We start from the raw sequence: 18,657 nt of genomic DNA on the forward strand, positions 1-18,657 counted from the left end.
ATACACAATTTGTCTCGATTTTATAAATGTAAGCCTTATTGTTATGTGCTTTAGATTTTTTTTTAATATGAAGAAAATATTATAAATAAAATTGCAGTTCCCTATTCCCCTCCAATTCTTGGTCTTCTCACTTACCTCTACCTCCCCTACCTGCAAGGAAACCACTATCATGAATTTGATGTGTATTCTTCCTGATACACACACACACGTATGTATATATGTATACATATATGTGTATGTATATGTATATATGTATACATATATGTGTAGATGTATACATGAATATAGATATATATGTATGTGTATATAGTTTTTATGTTTTAACATTGTATGCTTGAGATCTATATATACTGGCACATGTATCAAATTTATTCATTTTAGTTCTCTATGTACACTTCTATCATACAATTAGATGATATGTATTCATTCCCCTAAAGAAGGATATTTAAGTCATTCCCAATTTTATCCTAGTGCAAACAACACTGAAATAAACATCTTTGTACATCTTTCTCTAGATATATTACATCTAAAAGTACAGCCCTGGATGGGCAGCTCAGCTGACTGGAATGTCATCCCAATGTGCAGGCTGGATCCCCAGTCGGGGCACACACAAGAACCAACCAATGAACGCATCAATACGTGGAATAACAAGTCGACCTCTCTCAAAATCAAAAAGGAAAAGTATAATTGCTGGATCATAGAAAATGTACATTTTCACCTTTTCTAGATATTACTATATTACTCTCCAAATTAGTTGACCAATTATTCCTTCCACTACAAGTGTGAGATTTCCCAGCATTCCCTCTAACATTTAGTCAACTTTTCAATATAGTCTTTTGTATAAAATCTTATATATGACTGTCTTCTAAAATGATAAAAATTGTACTCTAAATTGTTAATTCATCACCAGTGGCATTAGTATAATTTCCGATTCTACAAGAAAATTGTTGAAAAAGGCTCTTCAGTCAGCCCTCCAACCTCAGAAATGGAGGGTGTCATTATGAGGACTTCTAAGTATTAAAGAATCTTTAGGTTTTATACCTTAAAAATAAATAAAGCAGCAACTATACAAAATAATTTAGTACACATTTTGCTTTAAAATACTTTCAAAAGATAGTAATTTTCTGTTGGAATTGCACTTTAAAAGTTCATAAGGCAAATAAATATTTTGCAAATAACAGATAGAATTTTAAAACCACAGAGGATTATTTTACTTTTATAATCCTCTAGCTTCACATTATCAAAATAGTCCATAGGTGAGCTATTAAATTATAAATTGGTTACATTTACTCATTTCCTTGAACAGAGCCAATCACTAAGAGCAGAAGCTTGAACAGAGAGTGAGCTCTAGCAAGAGAAAAGCCACTGAACTCTGCTCCCCTGATTTCAGAATATAATTATCATATCACCTATAAGAAAAAGTATGCTTCCAATCCTTGAGGTATGAGTAAAGAGCTCATTTGATAACACCTGATTTAAGGAGATTTACTATATATATATTTTTTCTATGTAATTAATAGTAAATGTTTTAAATGGTTAAAAATAATATAACAATAACAATAACATTTTATAACAATATAAAAGTACTACAAGAATTTGAAGTTAAACAATTCAGCCAACCAACTTAACAAATGCCAGTATTTAAATTAGAGAACTTTTCAAAAGAGAAATGAGTGTTAATCCTTATTACTAGTAGTAGAGGGCATTTACTACTATCATTTTATTAGTGCCATGCACGTTCTTAGAACTTTACAAATATTAACTCATTTTATTCTAACAGCCACCTTATGAAGTGGACACTATTATCATTCCCATTACATAGTTAAGCAAAGTGAGGGCAGAAGGGTCAGAGCTAGTAGAAACACAACCTTTCTGGCTACGCACAGCATGGATGACTCTCAAAACAGAATGCTGAACAAAGAAGCCAGAAACAAAGCATATTGTATGGTTCTATTTATACCAAGTTCAAAATCAGGCAATCTATAATGTGTTAGAAATTGGGACAGTAACCGCCTCCGTACCTGAGGCGAGGGAAGAGGGCCTTGTAACTGAGACGCTGTTAATGTTCTATTTCTTAGTGGGGTATGTTAGATGGTATGTTCACTGTGGAATGATTCAGCAAGCCATATATATATAATATTTGCAGTAAACTTTATTTTTAAAAATAAAGCACATAAATAAAGGTACATAGTACTAAAGTCAAACTTTATTTCTTAAAAAAATCCCCAAGGTCTTGATTTAAGATAGCCATTAGGGTCAGGTACCACAGATACTTAAGACACTATCACTGGTATCCAGATAATATGGTCACTTAAATTTGGTAGAAACTTAAGAAAACATTACATGTAAGACTGTAGCCTCTATAGGACAACAAGGACATTTTCTCTAAGCATCCCTTAAACTCAAGAAGAATTATGCCTGTACATCATACCAAAATTAAGCCCTGAAATCCAGCAGCAGCAGAGGCTATTGGTTACTCTCAAATTTAAATATCACACTTTAAATCTTCTATAAATACAGCATAATTTTACAAGAAAAATTCTGCAAACCAACACACAGCACAGACATCACTCACCTCTGTACTGGAGAGCAAACAGAAAACAACATACACAGACACTCTGCATGTCTCACCTTTTATACCTCACGCCGGGGTTTTCATCCAGGGCAGCACATACTGTGACTATCTGCTCAGCCATCGCTTCCATTACGGCATCTTTCCCATTTGCATTACTGGGGTCTGGACTGTAACAGTAATAGAATGCATCTGGTACATCAAGAGTATATACCTAAGCGAAGCCAAAAAGAAGTTATGCTGTCAATTGGGAGACCTGATTTTTAAAAACACATCAAGAAAAATGCAGCTATTATTTGGGAAATTAAAAAAAAATACTTGCACTAACAGTGTTGCCTTCTGAAACAACTGTCTTTACCTTAATCAAATCTCATTTTGTCTGTCATCTGGGTTTCAGCCCCTCTTTTCTCACTCTCCTTTCCTGCTTAGTCTACCTCTCTCCTTCAATCCTTGCTTCATATACAGATAGCACTGTTTGCTTTTCACTACCTGTGCAACAGATGAAGGAATCTGAGGCAGTCAAACTAAAATAAAAATGTTAATGCCTGGCAAAAACAAACACAACAAAGCCAAAATTGGTCTATATATTTGGCATACACTAAAAATCTTCTAGAGAATAACCTAGAAATTTTCCATAGTTGGTATATATCTTCAATTCTTTAGCTTATACTTTTCATGTCATTAAAATAGATACACTTCCTAAAAAGACATATATAAAGTGATCTTATTGGTCTTATCACATACAAAGTGATCTTACAGACATATTTATTCAACTAACAAAAGCACTTACTTATGTGTAAAGACTTGGATTAGAGCTTTACTGTTACTGTGTTATTTGAAGAATACGAAAGAAGCAACTCTTGAATTGGAGTTGAGAGTTCCCCACTAAACTAATTTTTATTTTTTTAAAATAATGGTAATCCCTCTTAGCCTAAGATAATGGATTGAGTGTAAAAGTAGGTATGTAATACACATTACAGGTTGACTTGTGAGTTATGAATCGACTTGCTTGCATTCCCTGTCACATACAGTCTCTCATTTCTCCGAGCATAACCCATCCCGGCTGGCAGCAGCCTGAACAGGGACTGAGGCTGGGCCGCAGCTGATTCCCTTGTGTCTGTGCTGCTCCCCATCATGTAACACAGACTGTGCTCAAAATCGTGATCTCACAACTAATGGTGCTGTAAAGCCTGGCAGACACAGGGCTTAGTGGCAGATGTGAAATTTAAGCTCCACTTTCATTGTTACTGTTGTATTCTATTAAAGTGCTCATGGTCGTCCCTTCATCATGGGAAATGTTTATTTGTGGACTGTTCAAAACTTACCAACTACTTAAGTAAAATATTAAAAAAAACATAGTAAGTAACATATACCTTATTAACAAATAAGGTCATAAACCAACTTTTAAAATCCATATGAACTAAAATTAAAAATAAAATGGAAAATACCTGAGATTCAAGTGGAATGAAGGAAATATTTATTTCTTTACATCTTCTTATTGACTTGGAGCAAGAAGCCTTAATTTTGTTAAAGAGAATATCAGGGCAAACTGAGAGGATAAAAAAAAAAATCAAAGCATGTAACTCCATCTAAATTTTTACTCTTTTGAGTAAATCATTCTAACATCTAAGAATATTTATTTTTCTATATAAATTACTGACTTTCACAAAATAATTTACTATGAAGACAGAGCTAAATACTGTTCCTCACTTTCCAGAGCAGATATACTCTAGTCAAGAAGGCTATCCCAGAAATTCCATTTTCCCCATTCATATCTATCATAACCTAAGATATATTTCCTTAGATAGCTGCTAACAGAACAAACTAAAATTGTCAGGAAGGAATATCAGGTCCTAACTCATGACTTAACAAAATTTTGTAGGACTTTCAGAACTTCTTAGGAATTTACGTTACTTTTCTAGGTCAGTCACTAAGTGTAATCACACCACACAAACTGTTAATTTTTTTTTCTGTAATTACAGAAACTTCTCTGATGTTGGTAAATTCTGGACCTTAGAGCTCATTTTTTCTTCCCCTTTTTAACTTACCTGTTTATAGTTCCATTAAATCTAGGTTAGAATATTAGCCATTGGCTCCTAGTGTCTTTTAACATGAAGTTCTTTAGATTCAAGGGACCAAGCGCTAACTTAGATCAATGACATTTTTATTCTGCAGTGTAATTATGTAATTATGTAAATTTTATATAATATACAACAGAATTACATGTGTCTCTGGACTTCTCTGTGATGCTTTCGTTTAGGCGCTACTCAAACATATGGCATAGTAAGAGAAACATGATTGAGTTGCTCCCTTAATATTTGCCAAACAGATGGCAGTTTCTTCAGTGCCCTCTCAAAGGGTCTTATTTTTTATTATATAATCAAAACTCCAAATGAAACTGATTAAAGGAGAATTCTTCCTGCCCTGGCTAGTGTGGCTCAGTGGACTGAGTGCCGGCCTACAAACCAGAAGGCTGCTAGTTCGATTCCCAGTCAGGGCACATGCCCTGATTGCAGGCCAGATCCCCAATTATGAACATGCAAGAGGCAACTGATTAATGTACTTCTCACACATTGATGTTTCTCTCCCTCTCTTCCTTCCCCTCTCTCTAAAAAGTAAAATAAATAAAATCTTAAAAAAAAAAATTCTTCCTGTCATCAGTATAGAATTTGAGGGACAGCCCTCTCCACCAACTCCCCAGCAAAAGTGATTGTCTTGTGAAACTAGTTTGGGACAATTTCTTTTAATTTTCTATCACTTTCACATGAATTAGGATACATATGATCTTATATTTTTTTCTAACCTGACTAAATAGAAAGTTACTAGTACTGGTATATGGGTATAATACACTGATATAATGTATTATAATATTTTAAATAATATTAACAGAATTTTAAATAATGAAGCAATGACTTTTACAGCTACTTACAGTCAGTGAAGTATATATATGCTGCTTTATATTTGTTCTCCGATTTACTTGGAAAATCACGTAAAAAACAGTCTACAGACTTAAAAAAAGGTTAGATGTTAATATATATTTTATTAAATACTAATTTAAGTATGCTAGCTTTTGCAATAACTAAGATTATTTTATTTCAATGATAAAATAGAAACTTAACAGTCTAAAAGTTTAACTTATAAACTTATTTTTTAAGATACTATGTTGTCTAGCCAGTGGAGGTATATTAAGTAGTAAGATGATAATGTATGAACAGAGTGCTGTTTGTGATGAGGAGATCTAGGAAGGATCAAGTGCCTAGGAAGCTACAGCAACATAGAAGACCAGACCACTGAAAGACAACAGATCAAGGAACTGACAAGTCTACAAACGTACTTGGAAGTACTACCTACACAGATATTGAAACCTCTGCGACTACGACTGGCGAAGTGAAAAGAATGACAGTGGGCTAGGGGCTAAAAGTGTCCAGGGGTTAGAATGAAAACCCAGAGATTGGCAGATGACTGCAAGGAGGAGGAAGAGCAGGTAAGAGTCTGGTCGAATATGACTCAACACTGCTAGTTTTAAAGATACAGTGGTCTAGAAGCAAAAAATAAGAACAAAGATTTAATCCTCTTTCATCTGTCCCTTCTTCTCCTGCTAGAACTTTCAGAACCATTTTCTCCTCATTCTCTCTGTTCTCTCCTTGTTCTGTTTTTTTTTCTGTTCTCTCCATATTTCTGTTAGAACTCACAGATCTATCCTTAAAGTCTCTTTTCCCTCATGATTTCTGGGAGTTTGTTTTTGCTTACATAGATAGATATTCCATTTTGACCTTCTGGACTCTTATTCAAATTTCAGTAATGATTATCCTCTTCTTCAATTAACTGTTTAACTAAGAAACCACACTTCTGAGCTTCAGAAAGTTTTATGTGCTAACTTGAATCTCATTACATGTACTACTGTTTCTCTGTTCGGATTGTCATCCTCGTCTCCAAGCAGCTCTATTTTGCTAGATGCGCGTTTTTTCGTCTTGCTGAACTTCCTCTCTCTAGCAGCTTGACCCACTGAGAAGTGTGGTTGATCTACTTGACTCACTTGATGCTTTGGTTTGCTTGGTGGAGTGTCCTAAACAGAGGCACTTCCACCAGAGGAGGAAGGCAAAAAGCTTCTCTCCCTGAGGGCTAAAGGCTTATAAAAGCAAATCACCAAGGCCTTTCTGAGACACCCGACTGACTTTTGCCCTGAGATGCACAGATCTCCTAGTGCCAAACTCTTCCTGAAATCTACCATCTTACGATTCTTGCCTAGGAACCAGCTGATCTGGTCTCCAGGTGCTTGCCCAGCCCCTGGGGAAAGAAGTCGCCCCCCAGTTTCTCCACCAATGTGCAAGGAGTCCAAGGCCTCCCTTTGTACCAGAGGCCTGTGGGACCCAACAGGTACCTGATTAAGGACAGGAAGAGAAACTGGAGTTGGTTGTGGTAGAAAAAGGACTCACATTCAGGTACAAAAATCCTATGCTCTTTCATTGAATACACAATTTTGTGTCTGGCTTTTGTCACTTAACATTAAAAAAATAAACTTTTACCCAGAGCATTATAATTTCTTAGAAACCTCATTTTCAATGGCCACACAGTCTTTCATGCCATTATTTGTTAATACTAAGAATATAACTTGATTTATTTATTGCTAGGAATTTAACATAACCATTTATTTGATTACTTCTTTATAATAAACTTGAAAATATGGACTGTTTTAAGCTTCTTGATAAAGAACAGCAAATTATTTTCCAAAAAGTCTGTCTCAATCTATGCTCCCACTAGCAATTTATAGTAGTATCTGTTCCATTATCCACCAATAGCTAGAATATGAGATTTATATACATATATACTTTTAAAAAATCCCTCTGCCAATTTAGTTGGTGAAAAGTGGTGCGTTTAGCTTGCATTTTTCCCAATCATGAATTTTATTTTATGAATTGATATCACGAATAAGATATAAAATGTCGCTAAAACCCACCAGCAGCCAGCATGTAGACTAAATAGTGAATATATGGTTTTTTCCTACTGCCTGCCAGAGTCAGAAGAAAAGAAACTGGTATTGCCAAATTAACATTCTAGGTGGGAATAAGCCAAAGGACATGTTAGAAAATGTATTCTTAGATATTGTACAGAATAAAGGAATCTGATACTTTTTTTGGATCTACAACTTTGGCTTTAAGTTATGAGTTAAATCATGGCTGGATTATAAACTAAAGAAACTCCTTTGACATAAAATATATATATACATACACATACATGCATGCGTATGTACATATATATGTACTAAGAAAATCATTAAGATAAATAAAAAATTAATACAAGATTACTTCTTTTAAGTACATTTTGATCCTCTCAAAAATTATGGCTGCCCTGATCTGTGTGTCTCAGTTGTTTGGGTGTCGTCCTGTAAAGTGAAAGGCCATCAGTTCGATTCCCACTCAGGGTACATGTCTGGGTTGCAGGTTTGGTTCCCAGCTGGGATGGGTATGGGAGGCAACTGATTGATGTTTCTCTCTCACATCAATGTTTCCCTCCCTCTCTCCCTCCCTCTCTCCCCCTCTCTCTAAAAATAAATATTTTGTTAAATTATAGCTAAATAGGAACCGCGTAAGTAACAAATTATTCAAAGAAACACTAATAGTTTATGCAATTAAATTCTACTTTCATATATGGGAGAGACAGGAATTTCCACTTGAAAATTTTAATGAGAAAGTGCAAATGAAAAAAATCTTCTAAGAGAAAAAATCCTAAGCAAATTTGTTTATGGAAGTGTATTTCTAATCAAAGGTATTTTATTATACTTTAAATTTTCTGTGAGAAAAAATCGTATCAATAGTAAAAAGATTGAGGAACATACTTTTTAAGGATTCAAAATACTCACTTTTGATGTTGGAGAGATAAAATAAAGAGCTTTCATTTGTCTGACGGGTTCTCGATTCTTATAAATATTCTCCACAACTAACAAAAAAGAGACATTTTATGTAACCAAATAGTTATACACTTAAAACATAAAATAAACATTACTATACTTCTTATTTATAATAGGGAAACACATTTACATATCTTGGGTTTAACATTGTCTTTGTCTTTGTTTGATAAAGTAAAAAATCTTTAAAATGTGTTTCTCCTAAGACTAAAGTGTGGGCTACGTGTTCATTCATCATGAGAAGAAAGATAAAGCAGTTATTTCATAGTTAGGTCCCCCAGCATAAGCAATCAACATGCCATGAAAAAACCAAGAAAATGCATTAAAAATTAAATATATGTTTCTTTTTTAAAATATTCTACTTTAATAATAGCAAGTATAATACCAGATAATAGACTGAGTACTTCACATGAATTATGTTAGACATCATAATAATCCTTTAAAAATTTTACAAATGAGGAAACTGAGATTTAAAGAAGTTAAATAACTTGTCCAAGTGACACAGAAAACAACCTGTAGCAGCATAATTTTTTTCATAACCATATACTAAAGCTGATCTAAACTTATAATTCATTGCTTCATTTCTAGGTAATAAAGAGAAACTTACAGTCAGTATTATGTTTGTATACAAAAGTTAATTTTATGACATAAATCTTACTACCCATTTAAAAGCAATTCACATAAACCACGAACCAAAACTCTGGGACAAACCTAGTACATCAACATACAAAACTCTAACAAATATGTATTAGTAAAAAATTTGAACAACAAACTCAACAAGGCAACTAACTTATTTAGAGGCACTTAATTACTTGTCTCAGCTGATGGGGGGAAACCTGAGTTATAGAGGTTACTCTGAAGTTTCAGAGAAAAGAAGAATGCGCAGTGTATTTATTATGGCTAGAGTTATTAAAAAATAAAACATAACCTCCTTACAAACACAATTACCAACTAAAATTTTTTGATACTTCAAACTTTCCCAATCACAATAAAGTTTTCAAGATGAGTACTAGTAGCACTTACCAGTTATACCCTCTGCCAGGAGATCTGTCATTTTGCAACATGATGCCAAGAGCTTAGTGGTAAATTCATCTAAAAGCATTATCTTAAAATGAACAGAAATTTAAATAGTATAAACATTTGATAAGAATGCACAAAAAACAGAATTTAATCCATTAAATCTACTCAAACTTATAAACTTTTTAGAACATAAAATTAAAATATCAGAACAGTAGGCAAAATTATCTCAACTCATCTTTTAACCTGCATGACCTGGAGATTAGTTTCTGAACATGCATATGCGGAGTTATTACACACACGTGAGCAAATGAAAATATTTCCATTTTGAGGCAGAGAATGTTCATTTTAAATGTATGTCATTTTTAACATCAAATTTTCTTAAAATTATAAAATGCCAGTTGTGGAATAATAATTGTTCAAGGCACTATTCTAAGCATTGCACATGGATTAATTCATTTTAATATTTACAACTACACAATGAGGTACTACTATCCTCATTTTATAAACAAGGAAACAAAGGCAAAGAGAGATCAAGTAATTTGCCAAAGCAGCCACAGCTATTAAGTGAAACTAGGGTTTAAACACAAATGGTTCGGTTCCAGACTCTATATTCTTACAGAGGTGTAATAAGGACAATATATTGAGGCACTCAATATAAGATCAAAATATGCAAATTCTACCTTCCATTCATCTTCTTTCTTGCAGTCATCAAATACTGTTGCTTTTATCTCTGGGAAAAAAAAAAGAATTATTTAGGCATCTTTATCAACAGTAGAAATATAATAATAGAGTAGGTGCTTAAAAGGTCCAAGATGGCTGGGGAAATATCCAATCTGAAATTCTTCTAAGCTACATAAAAAGTATATATACTTGTTAAACTGTATGTAAAATTCCATTTCTCTTTATAACCTAACCTATGTGGTAACATTTATTTATTTTTTTATGTGATTTTTTTAAATTTGTTTACTTTTTAAATACATTTGTCTCTGCCTCCCCCCCACCTCTTTCCCTTGCCCCCTCCCGCCTTCCCTCCCTCAGCTCTTCCCCTTTGGTTTTGTCCATGAGTCCTTACTATATGTTCCTTGACTTTCCCCTTATGTGGTAACATTTAAACTGCAATACATTTTTAAATTTTGAGAATAAGAGTATAATAAAAAAGGCTAATATATTTAAGTGTATAATCATCTGGAAAATATTTCTGGAAGTATTATCTGATTTTTTCCCCTTATTTACTTAAATCCCAAGTAAGCAAGATGAAAACAGCAACAACAACAACAACAAAAATCCACAGGAAAATCCCTAACTAGCCCATTGCTAAATTACATAGTCACATGTAATCAAAACTGGCTAAGTATTTTTCTTCCTGATTTACATTACAATTTTCAATAAAACATATCATAGAATAAGGATACAAATATATAATATCCAGTCTTAATTTGTAATCAATAATTATTAATATGTTCCTTGCAATGATTTTCAAAGCTAATCTAAATATATTTTTTAAATTAGTTCACTACTTTTCTTATGTATTAAATAATTCATACAGGCAATTCACAAAAATATCTATTATTCTACTTTACAAGGCAATTTCCACATTTACTAGGTTTTATTAATCTTCCATTTACTTTGAAAACTGTAGGACTATGTATTAAGTAATAAATAGAATATAATTAAAATGTAAATATAGTAACTCACGAATTCTTGGTAACAAAATGTTTATATAATGTATTTAAACTTTTCTATTTTCTAATTTATATCTTTTTGTTTTATTTATTAATTTGAGAGAGAAAGAGGCAGTGGAGGGGACAGACAGCGCACGAAAGAAACAATGATTTGTTATTCCTCTTATTTATGCATTCATTGGTTGCTTCTTGTATGTGCCCTGGCTGGCGATCGAACCCACAACCTTGGAGCATCAGGACGACATTCTAATTAACTGAGCTACCTGCCCAGGGCCAACTTGTATTTGTTTTAAGTTAATGCTTTTAGAAATTTACCATGAAATTTTCGGCATCATATTAAAGAATGACATGTCCAAGCACAGGGTATATTTATTAAGGGTTACTAATACGCATCATGAGAAATGTGATCTGAAAGGTTTTACTGTGATTGAGAAGGTTTGAAAGTGTTAAGAAATATTAGTTAAAGTGCTTATGTGTTTGCTGGGAAGATTATAATGTTATATGAGTATTGGGGCAATAGCCTGAAGTAGTTAACCATAAATTAAGCCCAAAGCACTGGTTCCTGGTACTCTCCAGGCAGAGATGAAGGATTTTTTTCAGACCAAGCCCAACAGTGAACTATTACTCCCTTTTCTTTATTACTATATACCTCAAACAAACTGAAAAATCAAAGACATTTTGCTTGTTTTTATTGGATTTATGTCTTTCTCTTAAGAAATGAATGCTCATGGAATTTACAATGTAAGAGACTGAAGAGTTCCCTAGGCAGAACTCATCTCTTTAGTCCTTAAACCCTTAAAACTGCACTGTCCTACACGGTAGAAACTAGTCACATGTGGCTATTAAGGACTTGAAATGTGGCTAACCTGATTGAGATGTCCTGCAAATACAAATTACACACCAAATGTCAAAGACTTAGCACAAAAAAAGAATGTAAAAAAAAAATTTTTTTTATTATATGCTCAAATGATAATTTTGGATATACTGGGTTAAACCAAATATATTAAAATTAATTTCACCTGTTTCTTTGTTTAAAATGTGACTACTAAGAAATTTAAAATTTCATATGTGGCCTGAATTATATTTCTGCTGGGGAGTGCTGCTGTAGAATCTGAGGATACCCAGTCCGTGTCGGCATCCTAAAAACAAATAATAAAGAAAAAACTAGTTGTGTGAACAGAGATTAGGGGCATCGATAAAAAGTGACATGGTCACAGGTGGGATATGTTTGGACAGGAATCAAAAGAAATCATATCACCTAACATTACAGAACTAAAAGGTATTTCCTTTAAATAGTAATGAAAATGACTCGGCCTATGTCCATTTCTCTAGCACCCTAAATACTGCTACGCCCCAGGACTTAATTCTCTTACTTTGGCAGGGCTGCTCTGACCCCTCCTCAGAGGCCATATTCATCACCAAAGTTTCATCTATCAGGTCAGTCCTTCAGTTCCTTTTCCCCAATGTTACTGAGACAGAACTGACATATAACACTGCATAACTTTAAAGTACAGGTGTTGATATGATAGACATATATTACAATATAATTACCACCTTATTGTTAGTTAACACGTCCATCACTTCAAATAATTCCATTGCTTTCATGGAGTGAGAACATTTAAGATCTACTCTCTGAGCAACTTTCAGGTATACCGCACAGTACTGTTACCAGCAGTCACCACGAGGATGTGACTTAGATGCCCAGAATTTATTCATCCCCTAACTGGCAGTTTGTACTCTCTGACCAACTTCTCCCCATTTCCGTAACCCCCAGCAGTCCTTCAATTTTCCACAAATCTTATAGCCTCTCTCTCCTTGAACTGAATTCAACTACACAGTACAAGACCAAGCACCTACATGCCTCAAACTGAGATTATACGTAACTTAAAGAAGTGACCAGCCCTGGCTGGTGTGGCTCAGTGGACTAAGTGCAAGACTGTGAATCAAAGGGTTGCCAGTTTGATTTCCAGTCTAGGGCACAGGCCTGGGCTGCAGGCCAGGTCCCCAGAAGGGGCCACACGACAGGCAACCACACACTGATGTTTCTCTCCCTCTCTTTCTCCTTCCCTTCCCCTCTCTCTAAAAAGGAATTTTAAAAAATCTTTTTTTTTAAAGTGACCAAATGAAAAAAGACATAAAACAAAGATAACTAATTAAAACCAAAACACAGTTTATATGTGCTTACATTTGCATAGAAAACTTATTTTTCATTGACTGATTAGACAAGAGTGAGGAAAAGAGAAGGACAGAGGGAACGAAGGCGGGGGGTGGGGTGGGGAGAGAAAGAGAGAAACATTGTTGGCTCCATTTACTTGAGCATCCATTGGTTGTTTCTTATATGTACCCTGACTGGGGATCAAACCTGCAACCTTAATGTACAGGGATGATGCTCTAACCAATTTAGCTACCTGGCGAAGGCAAAACTTCAAGAATAATTTTGAGAAAAACCTAAAAGTGTTGGTTTTCTCTGGAGAGGAAGGATGAGGTCTGGGTTGAGAGCTGGATTACTTTTATTTTATAAACTTTTCTGCTATTAATTTTTTTTCCCACATCAATGTATTTAATAATGATTAAAAACGTTAACTACAAAAATTATGAAGGAGCATGGAAAGTATACCCATGTTTTCAATAAGGAAGTAAAAAATGACAAATAATAAAAAATAAATCTGAATCTATATAAAAACTAGAAGAAAAATGTGAAAAGGGGGAAAGGTTATGATGTAATATTGGCTCACCCTGGCTGCTGTGACTCAGGGGATTGAGTGCTAGCCTGTGGACCCAAAGGTTGCTGGTTCAGTTCCCAGTCAGGGCGCATATCTGGGTTATAGGCCTAATCCCTGGTTGGGGGCCTGTGAGAGGCAACCAATCAATGTTCCTCTCTCACGTCGATGTTTCTCTTGCTCTCTTTCTCTCTCCATTCCCCTCTCTCTCAAAATTAATAAATAAAATCTTAAAAAAAAAAAAGAATTGGCTAAAATACATTGTCATTGCTTTTACTTACAATTTTTCTAGGTTCATTTACTCTAATGTTTCCTCTAAAATATGAATTAGACATTACATTAGACTGCTGTGTACAGACAAGAAAGAAAATAGACTGTACCGGATAAGAGGAAAAAAAGAAAGGTGGCTTGGCATTGCTTTTAGTTGATTTAATTACTTTTTTTTTGTGGTGTGTTTATTTTCTAAATAAACTTCAATATATTTTTATTTAAAACCTCCTATCAGTGGTATTTTTGCCACCACTTCCCTGTAACAAAAAGTGACAAATGAGAAATACAAGCATTTTAAGTATGAGAATTAGTTTTGTAAATAAATGTAGACTTTTGCACTCAAAATATTGTTTTGTTTTTTAAACAGCCAGTCCTTAAAGGCTGGTTCCTTCTAATGTTTTAGGTCTCAGCTCAAATGTCACCTATTCAGAGATACCTTTCCTGATCCACCTACCTAGCATAGCCCTTCTCTGTATATCACAAACTAAAATAATCACATTTATTCTTTGTTTGCATATTTATTTTCTATTATTCACCATTTGAGAAGGTTGGGAACTTACTTGCCTGCCTTCTACTGCTATCTAGTTTTATATGAATTCAATAATATTTATTGAATAAGTGGGGGACTTCAGGTAGCAAAAAATGAGGGAAATTTAAACTGACCTACTGTTTACTTTCAATGAGCACTGTTTTCCACTGCATTCTGCTAGGGCCTGTTGTAAATTTTAAGCTCCAGAAGATACAATAGTGGGCCTGCCTTCAGGAAGCTACTCACATTAGGCAGTAGTGAGAAGTACCATTAGAGAAGAATAAACTAAATGCTACAGAAATATAAGAGGCTGAGTTAAAATGAGAAGCCACTGTGGAGGTAGTAGCCTCATCTGAACTGAGACTTGAAGACCGGCTAAAATTTAGAAGGGTGAAGAATAGGGCAACTGGCATCGAGATGTGGCGGCAGAAGATTTAGAGATGAGTAAACAGTACCGACTAGCTGTATGTCAAGGTTACACAAGAGAAAAAGAGGTAACAAGGTAGGTTGCGGCCAGGTTACATCTTCAAAAGCAGAAAGGAGACTTTTAAATGATCGTTAGGCAACTTGGCAGGCGCAGGGAGGGTGTCTCTGCAGGTCTTCAAGCAGATCACAGCACAGTACTGTTCCAGAAAAATTATCTTGGCAGCTACTGGCCAGGTGGACTAGAGTGAGAAAGAACAAAGACTTAGAGGCTGTTAGGGGGCCGCTGCACCACACTGGACTCTGAACTAAGGTTTAAACACAGACAGTCACAGATAGGTCACATGTTAACTCTGCAGCCAAAAGACCAGGGTATGAAACTACTGTCTATATTTAACAGCTATATCAGTTTTGTTTTTTTTAAAGCTTTGAGATATAATTTGCATACCATATATAGTTGACTTTTGAACAACATGGGAGTTAGGGGAACCCCCCCTGTGCAGTCAAAAATCCGTGTATAACTTTTGACTCCCCAAAAAGATACTGACTACAGTTGTCCCTCGGTATCTGTGGGGGATTGGCTCCAGGATGATCCTGTCCCTCACATCCATGCGGATGCAAATCTACAGATGCTCAAGTCCCCTCTATAAAATGGCACAGATCAATGGATAGGTGGCTCTCCATATCTGCAGACTTTCAATCCCACATCGTAAGCAATACAGGTAAGTACTGAAAAAATCCGTGTATACATGGACCTGTGCAGCTCAAACCTGTGTTGTTTAATGGTCACCTTTAATTCACCCAAAGTGCACAATGAAATGGCTTTCAGTGTATTCAGAGTCATGCATCCACCACCGTAATTAATTTTAGAGCATTTTCATTACTCCAAAAGGAAATCGTTCTCTTAGCCAACATCCCTGAATCCCTACGCCCTCATGTAGGCAATCACTCATCTACTTTTTATCTCTATAGATTTATCCATTCCAGATATTTCATATAAATGGAGTCATACAATACATGATTCTTTGGAACTAGCTTCTTTCGTTTGGCATAATTTTTCAAGGTTCATCAATATGGTAGCATGTATCAGTACTTCACTCCTTTTACTGCCTAATAATATTCCATTGTATGAATATACCACATTATCTATGGACATTTGGGTTGTTTTAACTTTTGACTATTTTGAATAATTCAACTGCGGTTACAGCTGTGGATCAGAGATTAAAATTTACTAAGTTTTAATATATGTAAAGAGTGCCTGGCACAGAGTCAATGTTCAAAATAATTAGTTTTTTTCTCCCTACTTTGTGGGTAAACTGAAGTTTAGCTTTCTACCCTAATCTAACTGTATTATCTTCAACCCAGCAAAACATTTTCCCAGTCAAATGACTCTACCTCTAAGGAGGTTCCTTCATCCTTTCTTTCAGACTCTGTCATCTTAGAGGCTCCCCCTTATTTCTCTCTCTCCTCCTGCTCACTAAATGTTGAATGAACATCATCCTGTCTTTCAGTTACATTTGTTTACACAAAGATTCTAAGAACTATTTTAAAAAAACATTTGTTTTTAAATCCTCACCTGAGGACTTTTTCCCCCGACTGCTTTTAGAGAGAGAGGAAGGGAAAGAGAGAAACATCGATCAGCCGCCTTCTCGTACAGACCCAACCGGGGTTCGAACCCCGAACCTGGGCATGCGCCCTGACCAGGAATTGAACCTGGAACCTTTCTGTCTAGGGGACAAGGCTCCAACCAACTGAGCCACACCAGTCAAGGCTATTTTTAACTCTCGTATCTCTTTCCTTCCCTTCAGCCTCCTCTCTTCTTTACCCTACACCCCATCTGGATATCCTGGTGTTACCTCAGGACAAAATTAATAGCACAAAATGGACATTTTCTTACCTCTAAACTCTCCCTCTCTTACCCAGTTTCCACGCTGTCAAAACTGACATCTCTATCACTAACCTTTTTTCCCTGATACATGTTGATGCTAAGGACCATTATATACCTTGGGAATTATTTATACAACCATTCGTTACCCATTTTCATATACATGGATTTAACTGCGATTTCAAAACAGTACCATATCTTAGAAGTCTGCCACGTAAATCTTGAAAAACAAAATGCCAACCTTATAATTCTCCGATTTTTTAAAAGGTGTGTTTTTCCTAACTTTTTTTTCTTTTCCCTTCTCTTTTGGTTTCAGCACCTGGTATGTCCCGCACAATGCCAGGTACTGATTTGGGGTTCACTTCACCCCAGGAACTCTGTGACTCCCGGAATTTTAACTCAAGTCATTCCTGTTCTTCGCCCAACAAGCCGGGTTAGAAGTACTAATTAGATGTTGCTCCCTTCCCGCCCCTAAGCCACAATTACTCTGCACCCAGCAGTGCCCAACAGAGACGGTTCTTCCCGTCGGGTGGCTGCGTTCCTTCCCCGGCCCGGCAGGCCTAGGTGTGCAGCGACTTTTACGAAAGTGCTGGATGAAAGCGCACAGCGTCGGCGACCCGCAAGCAGCAGGGTCCTAACAGCAGGGCGTGCCCGGCGAGTGCGGGACTGAGGCGCGGCCGCAGCCCTGCCCGAGAGGACCCGTTCCAGGGGCCCCTTCCCCGGGGCTGTGGACAAAGTGGGTCCCTTCAGGAACAGAAGGAGGAGGTTGTGCTTTGACAGTGCGTTTTTCTTTTTTTAAGAACACTGCAACTTATGGTTGTAAAGCCCTCCCTGGTACTAACACGACGACGCAGGAGAAGCGGTCTTCGGACACTTCAGCGTGGGGAGCAGGGGCGGGGCGGGCCACCGCGGGGCTCGCACCGTCCCGGCAGGAGACGTCGCTGACGGGAGCGGCCCGCGGGAGGAAACGCCGGGCCGGGGCCGCGCACCGGGGCTGGGCTCCGGGCCCGCGCCGGCCGGGGCGAGAGGTGCGGACGCGAGCCAGAAGGCCGCGTCCCCTGCACCCCGCCCACCACGCTGCAGCCAAGACACAGGGCTGCGAAGGGAAGGAGGAAGTCCTCACGGGGACCGGGGTCCCGAAGCAACAAGTGTCCGAGGCGGCTCCCCGGGAGAATGCCGGTCTGGGGCAGGAGAGCCAGGCCGGGCGTGGCGGCGCCTCCGGCCCTCTCACTCTCAGCCCCCGCCCCACCGCACTCACTCTGCCACACGACGCTCTTCAGCCCCCTTTCCGTCACCAGCGGCGCCATCTTCCGAACGCTGCGGAGGAGCAGCCACCGCCTCCCACGCGACCTACTTGGGCTGTGAGGGGGGAGGTCGGGGCGGGCCGGCCCCGCCCACCCGCGGGCCGCGCCCTCCGGTGACGTCACGCGCGTCGGCAGGGGATTCCGCCCCCCTGGACGGAGGCTGCGCAGTGCCGGTGGGACCTCCGTGGGCAGTCGCGCGCCCCCTAGCGGGAGGCTGGGTCAACCGAGGTTCGACGTTGGGTGACGTCAGAAACATCAAAAAACGTGCCGACAGATGGTGCGCTGACTCGATCCACGAAATTTCCAGTTTCCCGGGTGTTGTGCATGAAGAAGGGATGGCTCCGCTT

The 18,657-nt window shown here is 37.2% G+C and overlaps 1 protein-coding gene across 2 annotated transcripts in view; it reads right to left on the reverse strand.

Annotated features, from left to right (window-relative positions):
• STXBP3 (syntaxin binding protein 3) overlaps positions 1–18,390 on the reverse strand; it is a 40,398-nt gene extending 22,008 nt beyond the window's left edge. The window contains exons 1-7 of one of the 2 annotated variants that reach the window (XM_054564958.1): positions 18,265–18,390; positions 10,178–10,227; positions 9,501–9,582; positions 8,433–8,509; positions 5,502–5,580; positions 4,021–4,121; positions 2,632–2,786 (exon numbers count right to left, since the gene is read on the reverse strand). In XM_054564958.1, coding sequence (XP_054420933.1) covers positions 2,632–2,786; positions 4,021–4,121; positions 5,502–5,580; positions 8,433–8,509; positions 9,501–9,582; positions 10,178–10,227; positions 18,265–18,313 — 593 coding nt within the window. In that variant the 5' untranslated portion in view covers positions 18,314–18,390. Of the gene's footprint in view, positions 1–2,631; positions 2,787–4,020; positions 4,122–5,501; positions 5,581–8,432; positions 8,510–9,500; positions 9,583–10,177; positions 10,228–15,153; positions 15,373–18,264 lie in introns of those variants that run through there. The other variant, XM_054564959.1, reaches the window with a different exon arrangement.
• Positions 18,391–18,657: the final 267 nt, after the last annotated feature.

This window comes from Pteronotus mesoamericanus, unplaced genomic scaffold (genome assembly GCF_021234165.1).
Source record: "Pteronotus mesoamericanus isolate MK-2021 breed Mesoamerican mustached bat unplaced genomic scaffold, CSHL_Meso_final scaffold_99, whole genome shotgun sequence".
NCBI lineage: Eukaryota > Metazoa > Chordata > Mammalia > Chiroptera > Mormoopidae > Pteronotus > Pteronotus mesoamericanus.